This window comes from Fulmarus glacialis, unplaced genomic scaffold (assembly GCF_000690835.1).
Source record: "Fulmarus glacialis isolate BGI_N327 unplaced genomic scaffold, ASM69083v1 scaffold674, whole genome shotgun sequence".
Classification (NCBI taxonomy): domain Eukaryota; kingdom Metazoa; phylum Chordata; class Aves; order Procellariiformes; family Procellariidae; genus Fulmarus; species Fulmarus glacialis.
The window spans coordinates 27,046-49,999 of record NW_009208417.1 but is presented as its reverse complement, the minus strand read 5'-3'; the positions used below and the strand labels follow the sequence as shown (position 1 = coordinate 49,999).

Sequence of the window (22,954 nt, the reverse complement as noted above, 5' to 3'; positions counted from 1 at the left end):
GCGGTTACTCTGGATCCAAATGCTTTTCAGGCAGGAAGACCCAAAGGACCACTGTCAGCTCTCCTGCTCTACAGTTCAGCCACCAGATTGAGGGTCCACCCCCCCTTTTTCCACACCAGGACCTGGCACTGTTGACCCATTTTGCCATGTCCCTGTTGCTCTGCATGGCAGCAGCCGAGATGCAGGGAGATCTTGGGGGAAGGTTGGAGCCAAGGAGTGGGCAGGGAGCTCCTGACTGCCAGAGCTGGCACTTCGCCTCCGGTTACTCATCTTCCCCCGAGCTCAGCCTCAGGGGATGCAGCCCCAGCTGATGCCTAACCTGATCCCACATAACCTAGTGCCAGGCAAGGCGAACGGGGCCGGCTTCTGCAAAGTTGCCTGCTTACTGCGGCTGCGGAAAGGACCATATCTGCCAGGGCTGGAGGGAGGAGGAGGATGGGCAGCAGCTCGCAGGGGGGCCAAGGCAGGACCGTAAAGATTCAGGTGTTGGGGCTTATGGCTAACGCCGTTCCCTAACGCTGCACTGATGCAGTCCGAAGCCACCGGTCCCACTGCAGGCTTTGCGGTTTCCCCGAGGCTGTGGTCGGGATGGCTGCTCTCACAGGGGCAGCTTAGGCTTGAGGGAATAAAAGCGCTTTTTTTCTGCTCTTTAAATCTGCCACCCTTTCGCTTTCAGGAGGGAGAGAGGACCAGACCAACAACCGGTAGCACCCAGCACAGCTGAAGCAGCCGGCTGTTTCTTGTGCAATAGCACACACCGGTGTTTCCCCGGCTCGGCTTGTGTCACCGGGTACGTTACCATGGGATACTGCATCCGAACAGCAATTTGACACGGTGCTCCTCTCTGCAAGCAAACAGGGTCCTGAGCTCTTGCTGCTGCCCTGGAAGCAGCACCTGGGAAGAGGCAGGCTTGCTGCTGCCCATGCAGAGGCCACACCTGCCAAAGAGCCCCTGACACAAGTCACAGGAACCATCAACAGCTCCCACAGAGACGCTTCCCCAGATCTTTTTCACAGGATGCATGACAGCGTGTGTACAAGCGATCTCCTACAGCCACAAAAGAGCCTTAGAAGCTGCATTTCCAGGATAATCACAGCCCTCATGTTAAAGCCAAGTGCTACAATTAAAAATAGATGAGCTTTGCCAGTGTTTTTACAGAAAAGGAAGCAGCGATTGCACAAGCCAAGACTAGGACCAGGAAATTTGGTCTAATTCAACAGCAGCCAGGCCTAATCCAGGCTGAAAGACAGGTAGCCGTAGTCATCATGATAGATTTATATTGCAAAACTGGAAATGTATTTTTAGAACCAGGCCTGGAAAGTGTCTCTTCAGAAAGAGATCAAGCATGCCACAGCAGGGTCATTATGGGATTTGCAGAGCACCTTCAAGTACAGGACTGCTGGGGTGACTTCGTCATGTCCTTAAACCTTTCAGGATGCCAGCCTCATTCTTGCAGGTGTAACAAGCCTAGCACAAATGGGATTAGAAAACCTCATCCCCAGCCTGCGCCACGTGTCTCAGAGCCACACCACGCGCTCCTGGTATTGCTTGAACCCAATGGCTGAGTCGGCGAAGGGAACAGAGCGCTCCGTCAGTGCTGGGCTACCCACCGCCTTCCTAGGGAAAGCCCCCAGCAACCTCCCTGGCAATGTGCTCCTGCCCTGCTGTGAGTCAGCACACCAGGAGCTGCCCCACTTCTGCTTTGGGGGGGGAAAAGAAAAAAACAAAAAAAAAAGGGTCATTAGCCAGCTGCTGTGCCAAGCTGCTCCCTTTTACCGGTGTGAAATCCATGCAATTTCCTACAGCTGAAAAGCAAATTAGCTCATTAAATCACCTGCATGACATATCACACACAAGAACTGCGCAGAACAGAGCAGCCACGCACAAACCAACTGCAGAAAGCTACTTGCTGATTTCCAGTTGCATTTCTGCAGATCTTCACAAAACTTTAAGGCTAGAAGAGGGCCTACACTCACCTTATTTTCCACATGCATTCCCTCATCAGTTCCACATACCTGCGATGATCTCCCAGGGAACAGTCCTGTCCCATCTGCTGGTTGCATCATTGATGTCTCTTTCCATTCACACAAACTTTGAAAGCAGGTTAAGGCCACAGATCTCTTTCGGGGCTGGTTTTTGCAGGTACAGGGGGCTGATTTAGGCTGCACGCAAGTAGAGCTGTAATCATCACAAAGCCAGCACAGTGCAACTTCTTGCACTTCTCCCAGCTCCCAAATTTCTTCAGAAGCAAAGGCCTTACAGTTCAGAGCACTTCAGTCAGATGGTTGAGTCAAAGGGATCATTTTACTTTTAATCTGACATTCATTTTACAGTTTACAGAGCACAAGACCTTCTGTTTAAATTGTTTATTAAAGAACAGAAGCCCAGGGGGGAACTCAAATAGGGAACCGCAGTCAAAGCTACTGCTTTTATTTAGCTTGCATGTTTTATGGAAACTGTTCCTCAAACTACTCAACCACCACTATCCTGCTTTCGACAGTGGGATTTCCGTGTCTCAGGCATTTGAATGCCCATGTTCTGCCCATTTAAAAATGGGATTAACAAGGCCAGCTTGGGTCAAGAAAAGTACACAACAGGCAGAGAGCATGGGGCAGACTCTGAAGGGTTATCTCAGCATAATGCTACCTAGAGAAACAGCTGGTTCCGCTAAGACTACACCTTCTTGTGTGGCATTTCTTTGCAGGGAGGGAGGCAGCACAGGTAAAGAAGTATAATGAAAGCATAAAGTATCATCTTAACAGGGGAGAGGCTTAATGATGGTTATGTGTTGGGCGTGAACTTCTCTTAGTCCCCTCTACAGTCAGATGTGCATGTACCCAACTGCACTATCAGCTCCATGGCAGCATCCAGCTGTGCCTCCAACACGGGGTGAGTACACTGCTTTCCGTGTGTCTGCTACCAGCCAATTCTCAATCTGTTTTCACAATTCGTCTTTATATTACTCATACTGCTTTGCAGCTTTCATCATGTCCTTTTCTGATTTTTCATATCCCGGTAATCAACAAGATCAGGACCAGAGAGGCAGTGTCAATCCGATTTTGTGGAAGATGAAATCAAGAGCTCTTGACATTATACAAGAGCCCAGCCACTTGGTTAAAGTTTTTGCTTACATTTCGTTATTTGTAACTTACTCAGGGAAGAGATCATTTAACTATGTCTTTTGAACAAGAATCTCATCTTTGTTAATGGAGGGTTAAATATAAAACACACTGAAAGGTCACATCTGAAAGGAGCCATTCAAATCCATGACTGTGATAACATGCAAACTCTTTTACAGTTGCTTCTTTTTTGTGATCTTAATCCTCATGTGCAGAACAAACACCTTATGTGAGAGCAGAAGGGCCATCTCCAGCCACCTTTCCCATCCCTTGGAAACAAAGCAACAGACAATCCCAGAATTTCTATTTTTGAAAAGTGTTTACTCACGTAGTTTGAATAAATTAATTTGCAAATAAAAATTAAACTACAGTATACTATAGTTTGAATAAAATGATTAGAACAACTACAATACAGGGATTTCTTGCTGCATAAGTTTCATTACTTAATGCATATAATCTGGAAAATGTCAAAATCAGTTATATTTCTATGGAAAGGGAGTAACAGCAGTTACTTGTACATGACAGCTAACTGAACTTATAATACAGGTTTCCTGACACATGCATTTCCTGAGTGAACCAAACAATATATATAATTTCTTTTTAAAAATGGAGAAAAAATTGACAGTCAAAGTAAATAATTCATGACATCTAAGCAACATAGGTCTCTCTTTAAACCAAGAAAATTTTAGAAGAGCTTCAAAAGGAAAAATTAAAGCTATGCTATAAAGTACAGAAATTTGCTACTGTCAATTATACAGTACGTATTTTGAAAAAAAAGTATGAAGCTGGCCAAAAAAGCTCAACTCAATCCTAAAAAGGTCAGGGTGTGTATTTGCCATGAAGCACAGTGGGTTAGCAGCAAAGCTGGATGTAGTGCACTGGCCTTTTCTGGTGGATACAGAGGGAAAGGAAGGGTAGGGAGGGGAGAGCAGAGAGAGACTGCTAACTAGAGCCCACCGCAGCGTGAGCAGACCTCACACAAGCATCCCACACCGAGCTCTACGAGTCCAGCCCAGTCCCAGCTCAAGCTCTCCCCTAACAGGTTGCCAATTGTGTCGAGTGGCACAAGGATGCTAGGACGCAGGCAGGCATCCCTTGGGTACCAGGCTTCAACTTTGTTCCGTGTGTGAGTATGTGCACCCAGCTCCTCACAGCAGGGTAAAGGCAAGCCCGTGAAGCCCGCGGCTCCCACGCGCCCAAGCGTGCCAGTTTGCAACGGGCCAGAAGAAAGGCAGAACATCCGACCGAGAAGCCTGTCACAAGATGTGACTTTGGCCAATTCACGTATTGCTCCCTGCTCCCCACACGTGTGCACGGACACATCCGCCTCTCCCCTCACCCCCCGCCCCAAACAGCAAGGAACAAAATGAGCCTCGTCTTTCAGGTTTGTTAATGTTTCAACATTGGAAAAACCCTCACAAATGTCACTAATGCTAAATAAAGAGATGTGTTAGCATGAAGGGAGAAAAAAAATCCTTAATCTAGACTAAGTTGCATATTCAAAGAGTCTGGTAAATATTCTCCTCATAACCAGATCTTAAGTACAGTCCTACCAAAAAGACATTTTAGGAAGTCCTTCTTAGCTACCTTTCAACATGGTTAAAGCACACCTTTATGCCATCATAATTTGCATTAGCTTTGTTTAAAAAGCATTTTAACTATTCTAAGAACTCAGTATTTTAGATTAAAAAAGATTTTTCTACCATTTCCATCTCACGTCCTTCTCCATCCAGAACTACTCTACACATCCAATTGCTGGATGAACACACTATGACCATGCGACTCGCTAAACATTCTACGTATTTTCAATAATAAAGATAAATAGAAAAGAGTTAATATACACGTTATATTTTACAACGTTTGCATCCAAGCTGTAAACTAATGTTCCTTGAACTATTTACCCTCCATATACAAAAAGAATGAAACAACTTTCCGACACCATGGGCATGTGATTCAAAACCATTAAACGGAAGGCATCGAAGTTCACTCTACAGCACTTCCTTCACCTCTTCAGAAGTAATTATTAACTAAAAAGCGCTGGAGTTCTCCCCCTTCTCCCCCCGTTTCTTCCATTTCCAGACTTTTCTGAATAGAGAGGGATTTAGCTGTTGTAACAAAAAAACCAAAAATTCTTCATCTCAATGCAAACCAGCAAAGCCCAGAGAATACGAAAAACAGTTGGTTTAAAAATCAGAATCGCTTAGCTTATCAGTTTACCGCAGTCCTCGGTAACACACGTGTTAGTCAAGCGGTCCTTGGAAAATAAGTCTGATGTAACCTTGCTCACCAGCCAGCTGATGCGCACAGAACGGACAGGCTGCGTGAAAAGTGTGAGTACCATGAGGAAGAGGAATTTGGGACCAATATGCAGTTGTCTTTTCTGAGCACACGTGTCCACATGGGCTGAACGCATGAGTTGGAGGTCCTGCGTCCACATAAAATCCCGCTTCACATCCAAGCCACAGAGGCACGTAGGGGCCGACAGAGCGGCACATGGGACACTCGCGATCCTTGCCGTCTCTCTCCTCTTTGTTTCCCCAATTGTGATAGCCGTGGACGTGGCCACAGTTCAGATACACCCACGGCTGCTTTTCGTCTACAACATCTTTTCTCTTCATGCTGGGAAACGCCAAGGTGTTAAACCCCACGGGACACTGGGGCCTCGCCGCATTTATTTCCTGTCTTAGTGCTTCCAGGTGCTTGACAGTAGGAGTGCGTGAAAGCCCTTCCGCAGTGCGCCACAGCAGTGTTGCCCCACACAGGTCAATTAGAGAGCCATCTTGGAGTTGGTTCGTTTCGTTCTCAACCTTGTGATGGACAAAGAGAAAGAGAGGTGTCACCGAAGGTTACCTGAAGAGTAACATAAGGCACTCATAATACACATCTGCCTGAAGGATCCAGACAAAAAGCTTCAAGCAGCTCCTGACTGTGCTGTACAAGATACCTACATAGAGAGCCCAGTATCAGCCTCTCCCTCCCCTCTTTTTAAAAAAAAAAAAAAAAAGACAAGAACCAAAACAGACTTCTTGACAAGTCTTGTTTAGTCCTCCATCACATTTTAGACTGTTTTCTTCAAACACACCTTTAGACCTGGCTTTCCTCTTCTCCAGAAAAAGTCAGCTGTCAGCATTCCTAGCTAAATGCATCACTTAAATAAGTGTTCATGTAGCATTTCTTTTTGGAAACAGATCCCAAGTCATATTAAAAGCAATCACCTCCTGGAAATATTGCCAATGCTTTGGAAACAAGAGGAAGAGGAAAACCCAGAATGCCAAGGTGGAAATGGACATCCAGGTATATAGGGACGTGTCAATAAAACTATAATTATTCTTTATTATTCTATAAAAAAAGAAAAGTGGGAAAACCTTAAAAGCATAAACTCAAGAGGAAGAATCAGGAACTCTTTAAAATGTGCGCATAACTATAACAATTTGCAGAAGAGCATAGTAGACTGGCAACTCTATTTAGGAGAGCAGTCTAGATTTGCAATTAAGTACTAGTTTGCAGACGTATGTCAGTTATTCAGGTTGAGCAAGACACCTTCATGTATGAACACAGACACATAAGAAGTCAGTGTAACTAATTACAGAGGTGACATCTACACTGAATGAGGCAGATTCCAGCCTCTGTTTATGCCTAAGCTGTACCACTTACGGTTACCCATTTTAAACAGGCTGCCTAAAACATCGGTCACTACTCTTACCATTTTTCCCCTCTGCTGAGCTGATCTGGTTTCACGGAGGCTGAACACATTCCCACACACAGATATCTCTCTCCACACCCCTGGCTTGGAGTCTTCTGTAAATCCATTACGGGGATGCATAACAAGAACTCCGTTTGTGGTTAGTCCATCCATTTGCCCATCTGATGTCTTCCACTTCGCAGCTTTCTCCTAAGAGAAATTACATCAATGAAAACTTTTAATTTGGCTGAAGTGGAGCTATGAATTAGTTTAAAAATAAGCCTGCAATGAACTCGAGGAAAAAAGGAGGAGTTCCCTTACCCCAAGAAAGATGTTTTTTGAGGAGTCAAATCCTGCAGCATATATTCTTGCTGTAAAAGGAGGGTTACGTTCACATATGATTCTACAGGCAAACCTTGATATAGTGCTCTGCACAGACTGTGTATCTGAATTACTCTGACTTCCAGGAACTGTATCTGTCACGACAAAGTCTATAGGACTCTCCGTTGACCGACCAATCTGGAAAGGGATTTAAAAAAAAAAAAAAACTGTTTAGAAATTTTCCTTTGGGTCTAGGAATATTCAAACTCAAAACATTTAAAAGTGATTAAGAAAAAAATCATGACATTCCAGTTTGAAGCATTCCCCACCACCAATCTAAATTTAGGTTTCTAAAGCCTAATCTGAATTGATGAGTTATTCCACCTTTGATCAAAGTTATTCTGAAGGCTGAGTATAGCGAACTGAAAGAAGGGGAAATAAAATGACGTAATTAAATCAATTCTGGGACGACTTCCCATTGAAGGCCTTCTAATCAGAAAGGTTACACTCAGGTCAGCCAGACCAGCTGCAGCAGCGCCAAAACAGCTAGGAAGCTGCAGTTAGGTGGAAGAAAAGTGGTATTCAGTCACTTTGCATGCCCAGAATATTCTGAACAATGCCAGAGTAGGTGGAGGTGTAGATATAGGAAAATTAGATTATGTGAGTTGACTCTCCAGCTCCGGTGGGGCACTGAGAAGCAGCAAATCTTCTTCAGGAAAGACCAGGTACAAGACGCTTGTGGCGGGGAGGGGTTACGTTAATATACACAGAACACAACGGGAATACAACATCAGACTACAACCAGATTTTCCTAATAGCTGCACCTTCTTTTCTGGTTGCATGGAAGAATGAGTTTTGCAGTCTCACACAACTCTACCAGGTTTGATAGAATTGCATGGGTTTCACTGCTTTTCCAGTCAACTCATCTTGTCCTTTTCCGTATAAAGCATAAAGAGATGTTATATCCCTCTCCCAAACATTAACATAGCCAGGTTTAAAACCCACTTACACAGTACTATCTTTCACTCACTTCCAGAGCTCTCAACAGCCTCTTATAAAATAGCTGGTTATATTAAGACTGATTAACTGCTGGGCAGGAGACCCAAAAGCCTGAGGTGCTTTTTGGTGAAGGCTGGAGAGCTTTCATGAGACTGAAACTGCTTTGTCAGAATGTATTTTTCTATTGCTTCTTAAGCAGGACAGCCCATCAGTACACATGGATTGCCACTGGCAATTTTAGAGCAGCCTACATGCCACAGCACGCCTGAAGAAAGAACACTTACACAAACAATAGCTTATGCTGCAGTTAGTGCGTTACAGCCCTTCTGCTCTGTTGTAGGTATTTGCAGTTGCATAGCAGCTTCCTCCACCACTTACCAACACCTCCCACCTCCTTAGATCCCGCAGTGGCGTCACAGCTAAATGCTGTGACAGCAAAACTTTATGCCACAAATTAGCAACAACAACAAAAAAAAAAAAAAATCAACGCAAGATCAGTCCAGGAATCAGAAGGAACAAAGCACACAAAAAACCCCCCAAAACACAACCCTTCCTTTTGAGAAAAACAGGAAACTATTATAAGATATGAGCGCACACCACAGCTGCAAATGTGTTTGTGGTTCCTTCTCATACATACAGGAACTGCAGCAAAGTTGCTCTGAACTGCCAGCACATCAGAACTGGGCCTCCTCTCTCCATATTTCCCAGCGCTTTAGACTTATTTCTCTGTTTGCTTAAAGGACTTAAGGGTATTTTTCATAATAGTTGTGTCAAAACCTTTTCTGTAGTTTCCCATTGTATTTCTTCTACCCCGTCTCCAACTGGCTGATTCCAAATGCCTTTGTAAATGCTAGAAGCAAAGTTCCAAGTCCTTAAAGAGAACTGTGCACTTTATTCTTCATTTTGCAAGGAGGGACTAGGAGACAGGTTACGTGACTTGCAGACCAGCAATCAAAGGCAAAACCATAATCCTGTGCATTAGTCACAAAAAAAGAACTTTCACCTCTGACCAAGGCTAAAAGAGATGCACAGATATACAGCCTTGTTCAGGTGATGGCCTTGGGAATGAACAGAATTAAACATCTCCGAATAGTAAAGTGCAGAAAGTGACACATGCGAACTTCTGGGTCTGAGGGAAAAAGCCTGTTGAGAGGATGTCTTGTTAGAAACTACCAAAAGTGAGAATACATTTATATATCATATTTACTTCACATACCTGGAACATATCTGTGTTGCTGTCATGTGTATATTCAACTACTACTGTCTGGGCCCGAGACAAAGTGTAAGATATGCTGTGTTGGTCCTTATTACTTATTGCCTATGGAAAAAATGCCAAATATTATTGAACCAGTGAACAATAACTCTACTGAATACAGCAGCAAAGCAGACAATATATATAACCAGGCTCTTGTTCTGCTCAATTAATGCATTAACACAGATGGTTGTTAGTGACACACCTGTAGTTAAACTTCACAAAAACCAATCCTGGCCATTAAAAAAAGCTGCAGGATTGATTCAGCAACAGACCAAACTGGTCTCTTCACCGCACGCTGCAACAAAATACACGTAACCAAGACATACTATTAGTCATGCTTCGTGTTAAAGCAACACTGGCCTTAACACAAAAGAACAAAACGAGTGAGTGCAAAGGCTAAAATTGAACCTAACACCTTCACGGCCTTCTCAGCCTGAACTTTGCCAACAGCAAAGTGAGGACAAAAACTTAGGAACTTCATTCTAAAAACAGGATCCGAATTCATACTAAAATCAGTGATGATTAATAAGATATATAGACAAAAAAACCTAACAAGTAGTGGTGGTAAACAGGGTAAAAATGGAGAAACTCAGCACAGGTTGCAGAAGTTGTAGCAGTTTGTTTCAGTTTGTTAGTCCAGATTTTCATTCTGCAACTACCTACTAGGAACTGAACACTATTCTAAAAGTGCTTCTAAATAGCACTTACTTGAAGACCATAAAGAATTAGCAAAAATAAATGTTCTTTTCACAAATCTCCTATAGATATAATTCTATTACAAGAACTTTGGTTACCAAAATGCTTTTGATTTCAGAATACTTTATGCCATTCCCTGAATTTAGGAATCAATATTCTTAAGTGTCAAGGTATTTAGGGAGTCAAACACTTAACACTACTGTATTTAAGGGCCTGATCTTGACACTGGAGATCTCTAAACAACCACTAAGCATTCTCAAATTCCATTGGTTTTAGTAAAAATGCTCCATTTGTTATTGAACATAATTGCACATACACTTGAATCGCCACAGTACAGAAGTATTTCATGGTAATACCTTAGCTATAATATATTAGTTCTGACATGAAATACAATTCAACTTCAGGACCTAAGCCCTTCCTTTATTGCTTCTTAATGGGAACTCTGAACTTGATTACGAGCAGTATAAAACGTGCCCTGCAAAACCCACCTGTCCTTGTCCCTGGGGAAGTCCTACCCATTGGACGGAATAGCAAGTGCACTCAGAGCTTTGGCAAAGGACAGTTTCAAAGTCAGCTTCACGTGAAGCAAAGTTAGCCCTAAAGCATGAATGAGTGCGAAAACAGGAAGGCTAGAACAGATGTCTGTAGTGAGTTTGGAAGGAAAACAAACCAGAAAGTGTTTTACATGACTAGCCTGTGCCCTGAACATTCATGTTTCAAAAATAAACATTTTTCTTTCTGGACACGGCAAGGATTGGGCACCAGATTTGTTTTGCTGAATGGTTTCTTGCTAACCCTGACACGTACCAAAAAACCTTGGATAAACACGAACCATTCTTTTCGCAGCCAGAACTTCATGCTTTTTACGTCATTTCATCTCAGTCTAACAGGACTGACTTCACTGAACTCTTTAGACAGCAGGAGAAATAAGACTTAACTAGACAAATCAAGCTTACCTTTGCTGCTTGAGGGGTACAGGCAATATGCACAGTGCTAGGTTTCACCCCATTTGCCTTGGGCCTTTTAAATAAAGCAAACCTACTTTTTCTTCTTCCTCTATCTCCATTTGGGAGAGACCCATTGTACCTATCAAAAAAGACAGAAAAAGAACAAAGTCCACCTTCCTATATTACTTAGCTTCTCACAAGATACAGACCCACAAGCATAAAGTCTTCTTAATTAGTACGGTATTGAAAAAAATTACAGATTTCCAATTAATCACATCTATTTAAATCTGAGAATTGATAAACACAATATTGAAACATGCCCATGGAATTACAGCTTATGCACACAAAGCTTGTAGGGCAAGGAATGCTACTCAGATTAATCTCAAAGCTACTATTGAAAAGCAAAAGAGACTCTGGTCCTGAACATGAAAACAAGTAAGGTTATATAGCCTATCTGTATCTTTATCTCTATGTGATGTGTTCACACTTTAAATGAAAGAATCTGAACACTCACCAAGCCTGGTGGAGAGCTAGTATTTTAGAGAATTTTGGTCAAAAAAACCCCCAACATTGTAAGAAATAGACATACTGTCCTCTGAGACTGATCTAATCCACCAGAAAACCCTCAGACCCTCACTTTGAACATGTCAATATGAACAGGCCAGCCAGCAAACTTGCTTTATTAAAATCTTCTGTCTGCACTTGGATATTATAGAGTCAGCTACCACGTTCTTATAAAACTCCTTTCATTTTACCTAAAGTCCTAGGGCACCCCTCCTTCCACATTGTCACATTAGTCATCTGTCTAGGTACAACCTGGAACCAACTAGGAAATCCTTCACAAATCGGCTGCCTTTGTCACGAAACACTTACCTGGGAAGAACACAAGAGCTGAAAATAGACTTACATCTACCCAACTGTTTAGAGCCCTACTGCTACACTCACACTGTCACAAAAAAGTATGCGTGCTGCAATGCAATTTTCCAATATACCATGTTAACGCCTGGCTGCCCCTGAAAAAGGCAGTTCTCCCTCCACTCCCTCCCTTACATGAGATCCGCTACCAAAGAAAAGCTGATCAACTCACCGTTTAGTTGCACGCTCACTAGATACACTGCAAAAGGGGGAGTTTAAGTGAGAGGTTGTGGGACCACCTCTCACAGTAACCTGCATTTTATCTGCTTTAAGTGCACCCTGAAATTCTACCCTCATTCTCACTTCCAACCAAGACACAAACACTTACCCTAATACAATCAATTCACCATATTTTACTGGTGCTTTTGATGGATGATTTTCTTGATCAGGAGAAAACATGAGCTTAGCTAATGACTTCTTCTCAAATTTCAGGTCTCTGATCAAGAGTTGTGGCACACTTTTTTCATTATTTCCTGTAAAAACAAAGATAAAATTAAGTGTAAGAGAAAAGACTCAAAGCCATCAATTACACAAAGCTGCACGCCTATCTGATACAGTAGGCACAATATTTTGTGTTTTCCATATTTTGGTTTTGCCTGAAATAATTTTAAAAACATAAAAATGCATATAAAACATAATGCATATAAAACCACATCAATTAAGGTTGAGTTGCCTGGAAGAACCACCAGATCACAAAAAACACAAGAGTGCATTTAGAAAATTCCAGTATGGCCTTGATAAAACATCCACAGTTTTCCTTCATGATAGTTTTCAGTATAAATAGTATATAGCTTCATTTAGTATGTTTGGTTCAACTATCAAGAAGTAGAGCCAGACAGGGATTAAATTTAAAGAGAAAAAAGAAAACAAAGCAAGACCAGTCCACTAGCTAGAGAGGGAGACGTTTTCACAGAAAGTATCTGATTCAGAGCTTTCCAAGAAATTTCTGGATTTGCAGATGGAAGGAAGTTGTATGACAATTTGATAGTGAGTCTATCATACAAGTTTGGGGTGTGCAATGTGATCTCTCATGTTTACCCAGAGACAAAAGCGATAGAAACAGCTGTTTGAAGGAGATTTCCTGAGGGAATTCCACATAATTCTTAACGAGAACAGTCTCTTGAAGTGCAATTTTTTATCACACTTCTGCTTTGAGGAATAGCTCACACTTGTATTTTTTACAGCTTCTCATTAGTAACATTTCCAGACACCTCTGACCTACCCAACCCATCCCTGACCTTCCTATAGAGAAAGCCTACCCAACAGAGCACTTGCTCAATAAAGAATAAAGCTGATGCTAGCCTGTTTGAGGCTTTCTTTAACAGAAAGAAGAACATTCCCCTGGTTCTTCCAAATAAGTTTTCATACCAACTCAAAAAGCTGTTAAGTTTTTTTTAGCACTGATAGTTAAAATTCTGCCTTCTGTTCAAATACACATTTTGGCCCACATAACATTTCTTGCATCCTGTCACCAACTTTTATCACGACTACAATGCTGTATCTCCCTTTTCTTCTACCTCACCTAGACCGTAGATATTAGCAGAAAAGAGGTCATCATGCAGATTTTATCTACCCCATCTTCTGTCCTAACAACAGAGAAAAGGATGTGGCAGTGCTTGATGCCCTGCTCACATTCGTTCAGAAGCTGATGCAAGAGCCCTTTACTGACCTGATCTCTACCCTCTCCCGATCATCTTTGCTCCTTCACAGAGACGCTTGGCCTTCAACATCTCTTCTCAATCTACCAATTTCTTATTCAGCACAGATATGTTGATCCCCACCTGCAGTCAGCTCACAGTGCTATCTGAAAATTCAGTATGCTCCTTCCTTTCCTTCTTACATGCTATCCCACGTATTTGGGAGGGCTTCACACACATACATGCAAAGCCTTCTTGCTGTCCTCCAAACTTTTGCTGTGATGCCTGCAGAATACAACCAGGAAGCTAAATTGAAACCTTTCTTTTTTCCCTTCATTTCTCATTATTTTCCAAACCTCTCCTTCTTTGCTCTCAAGCCTGGGTACTGCGGATTTCACAGTGCTCAGAATAATAAGTTAACTGAAGATTGTCTTTGTGGTTAGCACACATGAACATTATCACAACGGTATCCTGACCCACTGCGAGATGTGTGAGCGCGTTGTAATAAACCTGATCTGCACAACACTACTGTGAAGTGTCTGTGTCCCGTCTACACGACAGTTACACCAATGTATTTTTGTTGCATAGGAAGCAGCGTGCATTTTCACTAGTCAGCTATCCTGGTTCAAGCCTTATGGCACCCACCAATTAGCTGGTGCAGAAAGTGCCTTACATTGATCCAACGGTCCCCATCTGTCACACAGGAATAGCAACAGCAGCACAGGAGAGAGCAAAGCAGTATAGTTTGCTCAGAAGCATTTCTAGATTGCTGACCCACGTGTAGCAGTAAGTTAACTGGGATGGTGAGGATATTTACTGTTGTAGGTGGGGCCCAAGGTTTTGCCTTTAAAATTCTAAAATGAAGAATTTAAAGCAAACTTATCATATGAAAACGTGTCCTTAAACTCCTATCATGCCAGTAGCCGTAACACATCGAAGTGGAGATTGTCCCATTTGATAAACAGAGCCCCACAACACTAACTGTATTCCCAATTTTCATGTTTGCTATGGCCATCTGGGGTCTTCCTTGCCTCCTGGCATCACAACCCCCCTTGGAGCACCACACCAGCAATTCTCTGAAACCATGTGCCTTTGAAGACACTGCAGGGGTGGTTTACTGACATTAATACTAAACTATCTAGCTCTTGGTGCTTAACCACGAACTTGGTTCTCTACCTCCTTTCTGAAGTATTTCTACTTAAGTGAGTATAAATCTTAAGTATTTATCTGTATATAGATACAAGGATATAAATATACTAACTATGAAGTACTTCTGCTATCAGTTTCAGCATTTCTTGTTTTGCTTTATTTTAAAATCTTCTTGCATTATAGTTGCTTATATATTGTCTTCTAAAAACAGCTCCTAACATTTTAATCTCCTCCCAAATGATTAACCTATTTTCTGCTTGAATATTGATCTCCTCAGCAGTCTCTCCCCTGCAATTCAGTCTTCCCCACATACAACTCATTTCACCTTGGCCACTGCATTTCACATGCAATGCTTTGCATTTCTTTGCTAGAACACATAATGGTTGTCCTTTGAATTGGCATTTAACAACTCAGAAGAAATACTGCTACGAAATCTATAACACCGCCCATTAGGAAATAGCATAGGACAAGTAAATACCATGGCAGGGTAAAAAAAAGATTTGAATAGTATCCACCCAATGCTATGGCGTTTGAAAAAGCTAATCCATTCACTTAGAGAAGGTGGGAAGGCAAGCATTAAAAATAACTTTAACTTTTGCCATTAGTACAAGACAAGGTTCGGCGTAACTTCTCTTCTGTTCACTCAAGTGAACAATTTAATGGAAAGCTAAAAAAATACATCTCCCAGTCACACAGTCAGCTTCTGAGTCTCACTGAAAGTAATTACACATGAACAGTTAAAGGAGACTCTACTTTAAAGAGTTACCTGCACAGGTGGCCAGTGACCTCCTCTTAGGAGATAACTGAGCAGAAACCATAAAAGGGGCCCACAGTTCCAAGTGACAGACTTCAGCAATGCAAGAAGTTAACCAGAACACCTTAATACGAGGGAAAGTGTCCAACATATAATGCTCAGCTCCCCCTTGCACATTTTTTGTTTCACATTTAAAAAAATCCAGCCAAGTTTATTTTGGGACCAGCACATATAATGGAAGCCCACTTGTTATTTGACTTAAGGAAGGTTCAAGAATTAGCAATCTAGAGCAACCATAAGTAAAGCAGCTTGTTCCTACATTTTCAAAGGCATGGCTTGAATGTTTGAATTTAATTTTTTTAAATATGTCTCAGAACCTTTATGAGCTGCACACATCACTTTCACAGCTACTAACACCCAGTAACTTCAACTCAAGCACATACAAAATTCAGAGCCCCTAAAAAAAAAAATCAGCATAACATACATGCTACTTCTCACCCAGAATGATCTGCCTGATGCACTGTACCCAAAAGGAAGACTCATTTTGTTCCCAGAAATAACAAAGATTAATTATAGTGTTCCAATGAGGTCCTGAAGACTAGTTCAAGTGAAATCCGATGTCTGCAAATAAAACTCAAGTGTTCTCCCACTGGAGAGGAGTCTAATAGGCCACGGGATAACATCTCCACTCCTGAAACAGAGCAGGCTTACGGATCATTTAAAGCTGGATAAAGCATTTAAGAACTTACAGGAGAGAATGCTCTTGAGTTCAGAGGAAGGATCCACTAATTTATATAATGAACCTTCTCTTGCAGAATAACCTGTCCAGTTTTTATTCCTAGAATACTACAAGAGACTTCTTAAACATGCTAGGAAAGGCTAATTAAGTATGTTAAAAAGACAACTTGGCCTTATAGTGCCAGTATACAACTAAGCAACTGACTGCTTGAGCAAACATGTGCAAGTTAGGTTTTGCAATGACCATTAACTTTGCAGCAGCATCTCCAGCCACCAGCAGAGCAAGCTTCATTGAAGCAGGCTCTGAACAACTGACTGTTCCAAAACTTCTCCAAGACCCTTCCATGCTGATAGGAATAAGGTGTTAATTATAAGATCCCACCCCATCCTGCATTCTTCCAAAATCACAGAACTAGTAGCAGCAAATTTTCACCTCAAGATCTCTGCTTCTGCTACAGAGAAGAGACCAAAGCCTGAAAACCCCTACCTGTGCACAGTCCTGTATTATAAAATATAGTAGAGTTCGTGAGTAAAGCAACTTGCACACAGAGAAAACTGTTTCAGGTGGGCACTACTTGATTGGGTAAGAGGTGAGCACAACTATTTGCAGTTAGCACAAAAACACGATGGGTACCAGTTAGCGCCTTTTAGTCTGAAAAATAGGAAACTGAAACAGGAAGAACTCATGAACAATAATACATTTTTATTCTTAACAGTGGTTCCTCCAGAGCCAGGAGAAAGCTCATGGAAGGTAACTTGCACAATACTGTCATGTGCAACTGTTTTGAGGGACTGGAAAGAGATGACATCTAAACTGAAAAAGTATTTTAAATTTGTTTTAGGAATGGAAATCCAGTTTCTTAAAAGCCTTCTTGTTCAATATTCACTTGAGTCGCAGAAGGCAAGCCACAGATTTCCGATTACATTCAAGTAGAAGGCAAAGCCGTACCATTGTACTCTCCCCTGCTGCATTCAAACACTAGTCTCCGAAACTGCAGGCAGGCTGTTCTAGCAGACCTAGCAAACCATGCTTTTGGAAGAGTAGATGAAGAGTTTAAGAGTCTGTCCACTTTGACTGAACATGCCATTTTCAGTGGGGGACCTAGAGATATAATGAATTTTAGAATCATAGAATCATAGAATCATTAAGGTTGGAAAAGACCTCTAAGATCATCGAGTCCAACTGTTAACCCAACACCACCATGCCCACTAAACCATGTCCCTAAGCGCCTCATCTACACGTCTTTTAAATACTTCCAGGGATGGTGACTCCACCACTTCCCTGGGCAGCCTGTTCCAAGGCCTGACCACTCTTTCAGTAAAGAAGTTTTTCCTAATGTCCAGTCTAAACCTCCCTTGGCGCAACTTGAGGCCATTTCCTCTCGTCCTATCGCTTGTTACTTGGGAGAAAAGACCGACCCCCACCTCGCTACAACCTCCTTTCAGGTAGTTGTAGAGCGCGATGAGGTCTCCCCTCAGCCTCCTCTCTCCAGGCTAAACAGCCCCAGCTGGTTTTGAACTATCAGCTTTAGCTTACCAGGCATCCTCCATCATTCAGCTGCCTTTTCTGATCACGAGACTCATACACAACTAGTCTTTGGTGGCTTCCACAGAAAGTCTTCAGATCTTGTTTGCACTGAGGCACAGCACCTTCTGAATAAGTTTGCTATTTAGTAGACGAAGTACAGCTTTTGGAATTGCAGCAAGAATAGCAGTATCTTAATGGTTAAAATGGGGCAGGGGGAGGGGAGAACATAAATTCAATGAGCCCAAGCAGAGATTCATTAAACACTCGGCTGTGAGCTAAAAATACTAGAATAAAAGTCTCTTTGTAATAAATTACCATCATTTTCTAAACACAGAGCCAGCATTATAGGCTGCTAGCAACCGTAGCTAGTGCCAGACTAGCCCTTTTCTAAAATACTGCGTAAAAAAACCACTTACACAGTATAAAAAGAAGTCCTCTGTCAATGAGTATATTAAAATAAAAATATGCTGATTCAGATGCAAAAATTGGAATTTTTTTTCCATTTTTGTAATATTATCTTCTTTATGTTCTGTATCTACATATTCTAGGGTTTGGATTCTTTTTGGCTTTTAGAAATAAAGCACAAGACAGCCTGTCTACTGACTTTTTGTTTTTATACAATTTGCTATTTGTAGTTCTCCATTCACTATCCTTGCAATTCTCATATCCAGCTCTTCCCTCAGCAATTCTGTGTTAAATCAGGGGGGATATGGACAAAATACAATCCAGCCCTTCTCACAGGTATGCAGTGACAGGACAAGAGGCAATAAACAAGCTGCAACACAGAAAATCCTATTAGCTATTAGGGAAAAAAATAATCGAGAGAGGCTGTGGGATCTCCATCCTCGGAGATATTCAAACCTCAGCTGCATGTGGCCCTGAACAACCTGATCTAAGGCAGGCCAGTCCCGCTTTGAGTAGGGGGACTGGACTGACAACCTCCCAACCTAAATTATTCTAGGAATACAATTAATTTTAGGAAGCCCAACACAATTTTATCAAGCAACTGAAATATGCACCTGAGGTGCACTTTTGATCAGTTAGACATAAATTATGAACAACTCCATTACCAATGAAACAAAATTTTATCCTTATCCTCCTGAGATTTACATATTACTGTCTATAGCTTTATTTGGATTTAAAACCCCGTACTGCTCTTCAAACAAAGAATTGTGCAGTTACCTAACAAAACACAAGTAGGACCCAAGTTTGCCAACGTCCATTTACACATTTAAGCTCTTTAGCACTCCAATTTCCACTAGGCAATCTTGCAGCTGCGAGATCAGAAACCAAATTCCTCTGAACACATGCACAGTAATTCAGTGCTGCATATTCTCCTCTATCGTTACGTCTCATCCCTTCAAAGGCAAAATCTTGACTTCCAGATTTAAAGGACCAGAATATCCAAGTTAAAGTCACTGTGAGACACAAAGGATCCGTGCAGAATACTAGTCTCTCAAGATGAAGGTATTTGCAAGCATGGAAGAAGGAAGAGGCAGAAAGTAACGAGAAAGAAGTAAAAAAACCCAAAGTAATTCCTAGCAGACTGTCTTCTTGTTTGATTACAAGTCCCCATCAAGTCCAGGTTGCCAGATTTCACAGACAATATCAGTGATGTTACTGCTGATCTACACTGGTGTGAGCAACAAGGAATCAGCTCCTTGCATCACTATGTTTCTGAAAGCTGAGACAAAGATTGAGAAATCACTTTCTTATACATGATGGTTAAATCACCACTGAAAAGTTATTCTCCTTTCACTGTTTTTCCTGGCAATCTTTTTGAAAGCTTTTATTAAAATAGTTTTTACTGAAGTGATCACCTAGGTAAGAGCATGCAGAAGAGTATGCGTTTATCAGCCATAGTTTTCACACTTCTCCCAGTTTCCAGTTTAAAAAACAAGCTCACGTTTCCTTCACACACATACCTGGTTTCAGCAGGTTTTATATTCTACTTTCAAGATTAGCCAAATTCTGTCTATAGCTTGCATCCTTCACTACAGATGCACAGGAAAGGTATAGCGATGCAGCTGTTACGTATTCAAATTGCATTGTCACTTTAGATCAGTAACCCTACTTTACCTTTGCAAGGAAGGATAATTAATCTTCTCCTTTCCAGAAAAGGGAGTTTTTCAGCACCAAAAAAAAAAAAGACTAAGCCTTGGGAGTATGGAAAATCAGTCCAGCCTTTTGCTTTTGTATGGCTTATTCTTTCCTTAGTCTATCCTGTTTGCCTTTTCTTTTATAACCTCTGAATAAGCTTAGTCATCCACTATACACACAAGAGTATTTTATGATATGAAAGCATTGAAAGTAAGACAACAAGGCCAAGCTCTGAAATGAGCAAGCAGTCTCTCCTGCACAGGAGACCAAGCATAAAACAATGCAAACAACTATCTGCTGCTGTGCCTTGAGAACATCTGTAAAATCTCAGTAAAGGGGTTTTTCATTCTCATAAACAGAATGAAAGCATCTTTTTACCACAGACATCTGCCATTAGTGGGCTGGTCATCCTGGAACCAAGTCATGCAAGAGTCACAGCACAGACAAAAAAAAAAGGCACATTGCCTGTAGACACTTTCAAACAGGCATTAACTTGATACACAAGAGCAAACCTATACTTTGCACCAAGGCTACAGCTATCTTTTTGCAGTCTAAAAACCAGCAGTTTTAGTGGGGTTAGCATATAGTGTCCTGCTTCAAGTTCTGTTTCAGTCTCGGGAGAAAGTCTGAGCGTTTTTCAGCAATTTTCGGAAAGTCAGGAACAGCACTGTGAGGACAAGCATCCTTGTTCAATGAACAAGGCAAGTGTTTTAGAACAAGACTTCTATTATAGGTGCCTATATGAAAATCTGTACTTTATGACAGTACTCAAAAATAGCATTCCTGTTCAGAAGATGGAAAAAACCATCTAAGCACAGGGGCCTGATTTCAATCAGACCTCTGCTAACTTCAGTTCTGTTATTCTGAACTGCTGTCGCTGGGATGAGAATGTGGCCGGGCGTATTAAACCTGGAAGATTTATGTAACCGCTAACGAGCCACTCTGACAGACTGGCAAAAATAAATTCTGAAAATATTCCCCCTGGAAAAAAAAAAATCCAGCATTTTTTTCAGTTACAAAAAGTAACAGCTGATCCTCCCCTGAGGAAACCACGATAGCCTCCTACAGGTTATAAATGATGTAATTCAGACTGCGTGTGGGAAGCTGAAAACATTTGTCTTTTAGCACAAGGTGTCTATTTTAAAGCCGTCACTGCAATTTTATCTATAACCTTAATTAGCTGAGAAAAAGTTCTTCACCAGTTAAACTGCTACATGTACATGTGGTCTACACGCCCTTACCACCCATGTCCTCCTCGTCAGCTTTCGGATATACCAGTGATGAAGCACACAACCTCACACAAGGCAAAGCTCCTCCGTTGACCGCCCCTGCAGCACAAGGGCCAAATGCTACAGGTTGTACTTGTAGCTCAATCAGCTGAGCTACCTGTGAAAGTTACTCACACAAGCTACTTAAGATGATTAATTTGCAGCTTTCTACATGAGCTTTTGGCTGTACTTGCACTTCAGCTGTTACTACAAACTCTGTACGTTTTGTTAAAAAGGGGTAGTTCTGATTTCATACTCAGATTATCAAATGAAGATTATTTAAGCTGTAATGAATGAAGCCATAAAATGATACAATAGAGGCTAGGACAACGTGATGTCTTCATTAGCCATAGCACTACCTATCTGTATCCTACCTATTCGAGTGCCTTGTAAAGTAAAAGCAGGAAAACAAAAAACTTTGTAGAATACTGGTACAATGTGGCAAAAGTACGGTTCTGATACAGAGAACTTTGCAGTCAGGATCCTTTAAAATTATCCTCTTTACTGCCTTCAGACAAATTACACAGTATTACCTCAAAAATAAGCAACTTTCATTGCAAGTCAGTGACAGAAGCACAACTTCCATACACAGATTAAGAGTTTATACCAAAACAGAGGCATTTTATTTTTAAAAGGGCCATTACGCAAACAGATGGAGCTTTTTATGCTTTGATGACTGAGCCCAGGGAAATGTACTGTCTGATGCACCTGAACTAGAATACACAGCTGAGGACCCTGTGCTTGCAGAAAACCACAATGACTTCTTGTTCTACAGATCTCAACATTACCATTTTGCTTTTTATGAGCCTCTGACTTCCTGATGAGGCAGTTTATGTACCAAAGTATCAGCTAAATAGGTGTTTGTATTACACTAAACTCTTTTCACATAGCATACTATATTATCTTGCAAAAACAGGAGTTACAATTACATTTAAAGCCTTTTTTTGGTTTAGACAATACAAATATTTAACAGCTCTATGAGAAATTTTCCTTGGTATGATTTTATTAGATAATGCTGACAGTTTCAAGGCATCTTGCGCTGCACCCTAAAAATGAGAAGAGACTGACACTTCTTAAGAACAAGAAGCATTTATTATACTATGCCCTTTGAACGTCTCTTCCTGTTTTAGGTGGAAGGGCAGCCCGCAGACACACTGCCTGTTCTCAGATTTCCTTTCGACCACATCACTGAACTATCTTTCAACTTCTCAGTGAAAAACACTGCAGCCGAGGAGGCTTTTAGAAGAGAGACTGAAACAATACAACACTAGAAGGGAAAAGCAATGGCATGCAGAGCACTTACCAGTATTTTTTTATCCTTTCAGTATTGCTGCACAGCAGAAAAGAAAAAAAAACCCAAACCACCCCTTCAATCTTGTTTAAAACCAGCCGAAATCCATCAACTCTTTTAAACCCCCAGCAACTGCCAGACTGAGTGCCTCTGCTCTGTGTGCTTTTACTTAGGCAGGTGGGTAGCGCCTTCTGACTAAAAAGGGGCTGGCTCTGCCTTGCGTAAGCTAGGTAAACACCACCGTGCCACGCACCATTGGCTGGAGTCAGAGCCTGCATCCCGCTCGCCACTCCATAAATTCATCCATCTCTGGCCCCAAAAAGGAAAAAAGGAAGCGGAGGGTGTGCTGAGAACAATCCTGCAGCCCAATTCCCCGGCAGCTCTGTGGATGAGGTTCTCGGAGAAACGCTGATCTATTTCCTTCTCCGCTTCTCTTACATAACTGTACTCATGCATGCTATACCTTTCTTTTTCTTTTCTTTTTTTTAATCATCACTTATTAGCCCAGCTAGTTTTCCTCACTTCCCACACAAAATGTGATTTCTTAATACGGTG

General features: G+C 41.7%; 1 protein-coding gene across 1 annotated transcript; it reads right to left on the bottom strand.

Annotated features, from left to right (window-relative positions):
• Nucleotides 1-3,419: 3,419 nt before the first annotated feature.
• Nucleotides 3,420-22,592, bottom strand: PELI1 (pellino E3 ubiquitin protein ligase 1). The gene is made up of 7 exons (XM_009576459.1): nt 22,412-22,592; nt 12,263-12,407; nt 11,029-11,158; nt 9,338-9,439; nt 7,123-7,320; nt 6,823-7,011; nt 3,420-5,926 (listed from the first exon to the last, which is right to left on the bottom strand). The coding sequence occupies exons 2-7, from the start codon at nt 12,331-12,333 to the stop codon at nt 5,360-5,362; spliced, it is 1,257 nt and encodes a 418-aa protein (XP_009574754.1). The 5' UTR covers nt 12,334-12,407; nt 22,412-22,592; the 3' UTR covers nt 3,420-5,359.
• Nucleotides 22,593-22,954: the final 362 nt, after the last annotated feature.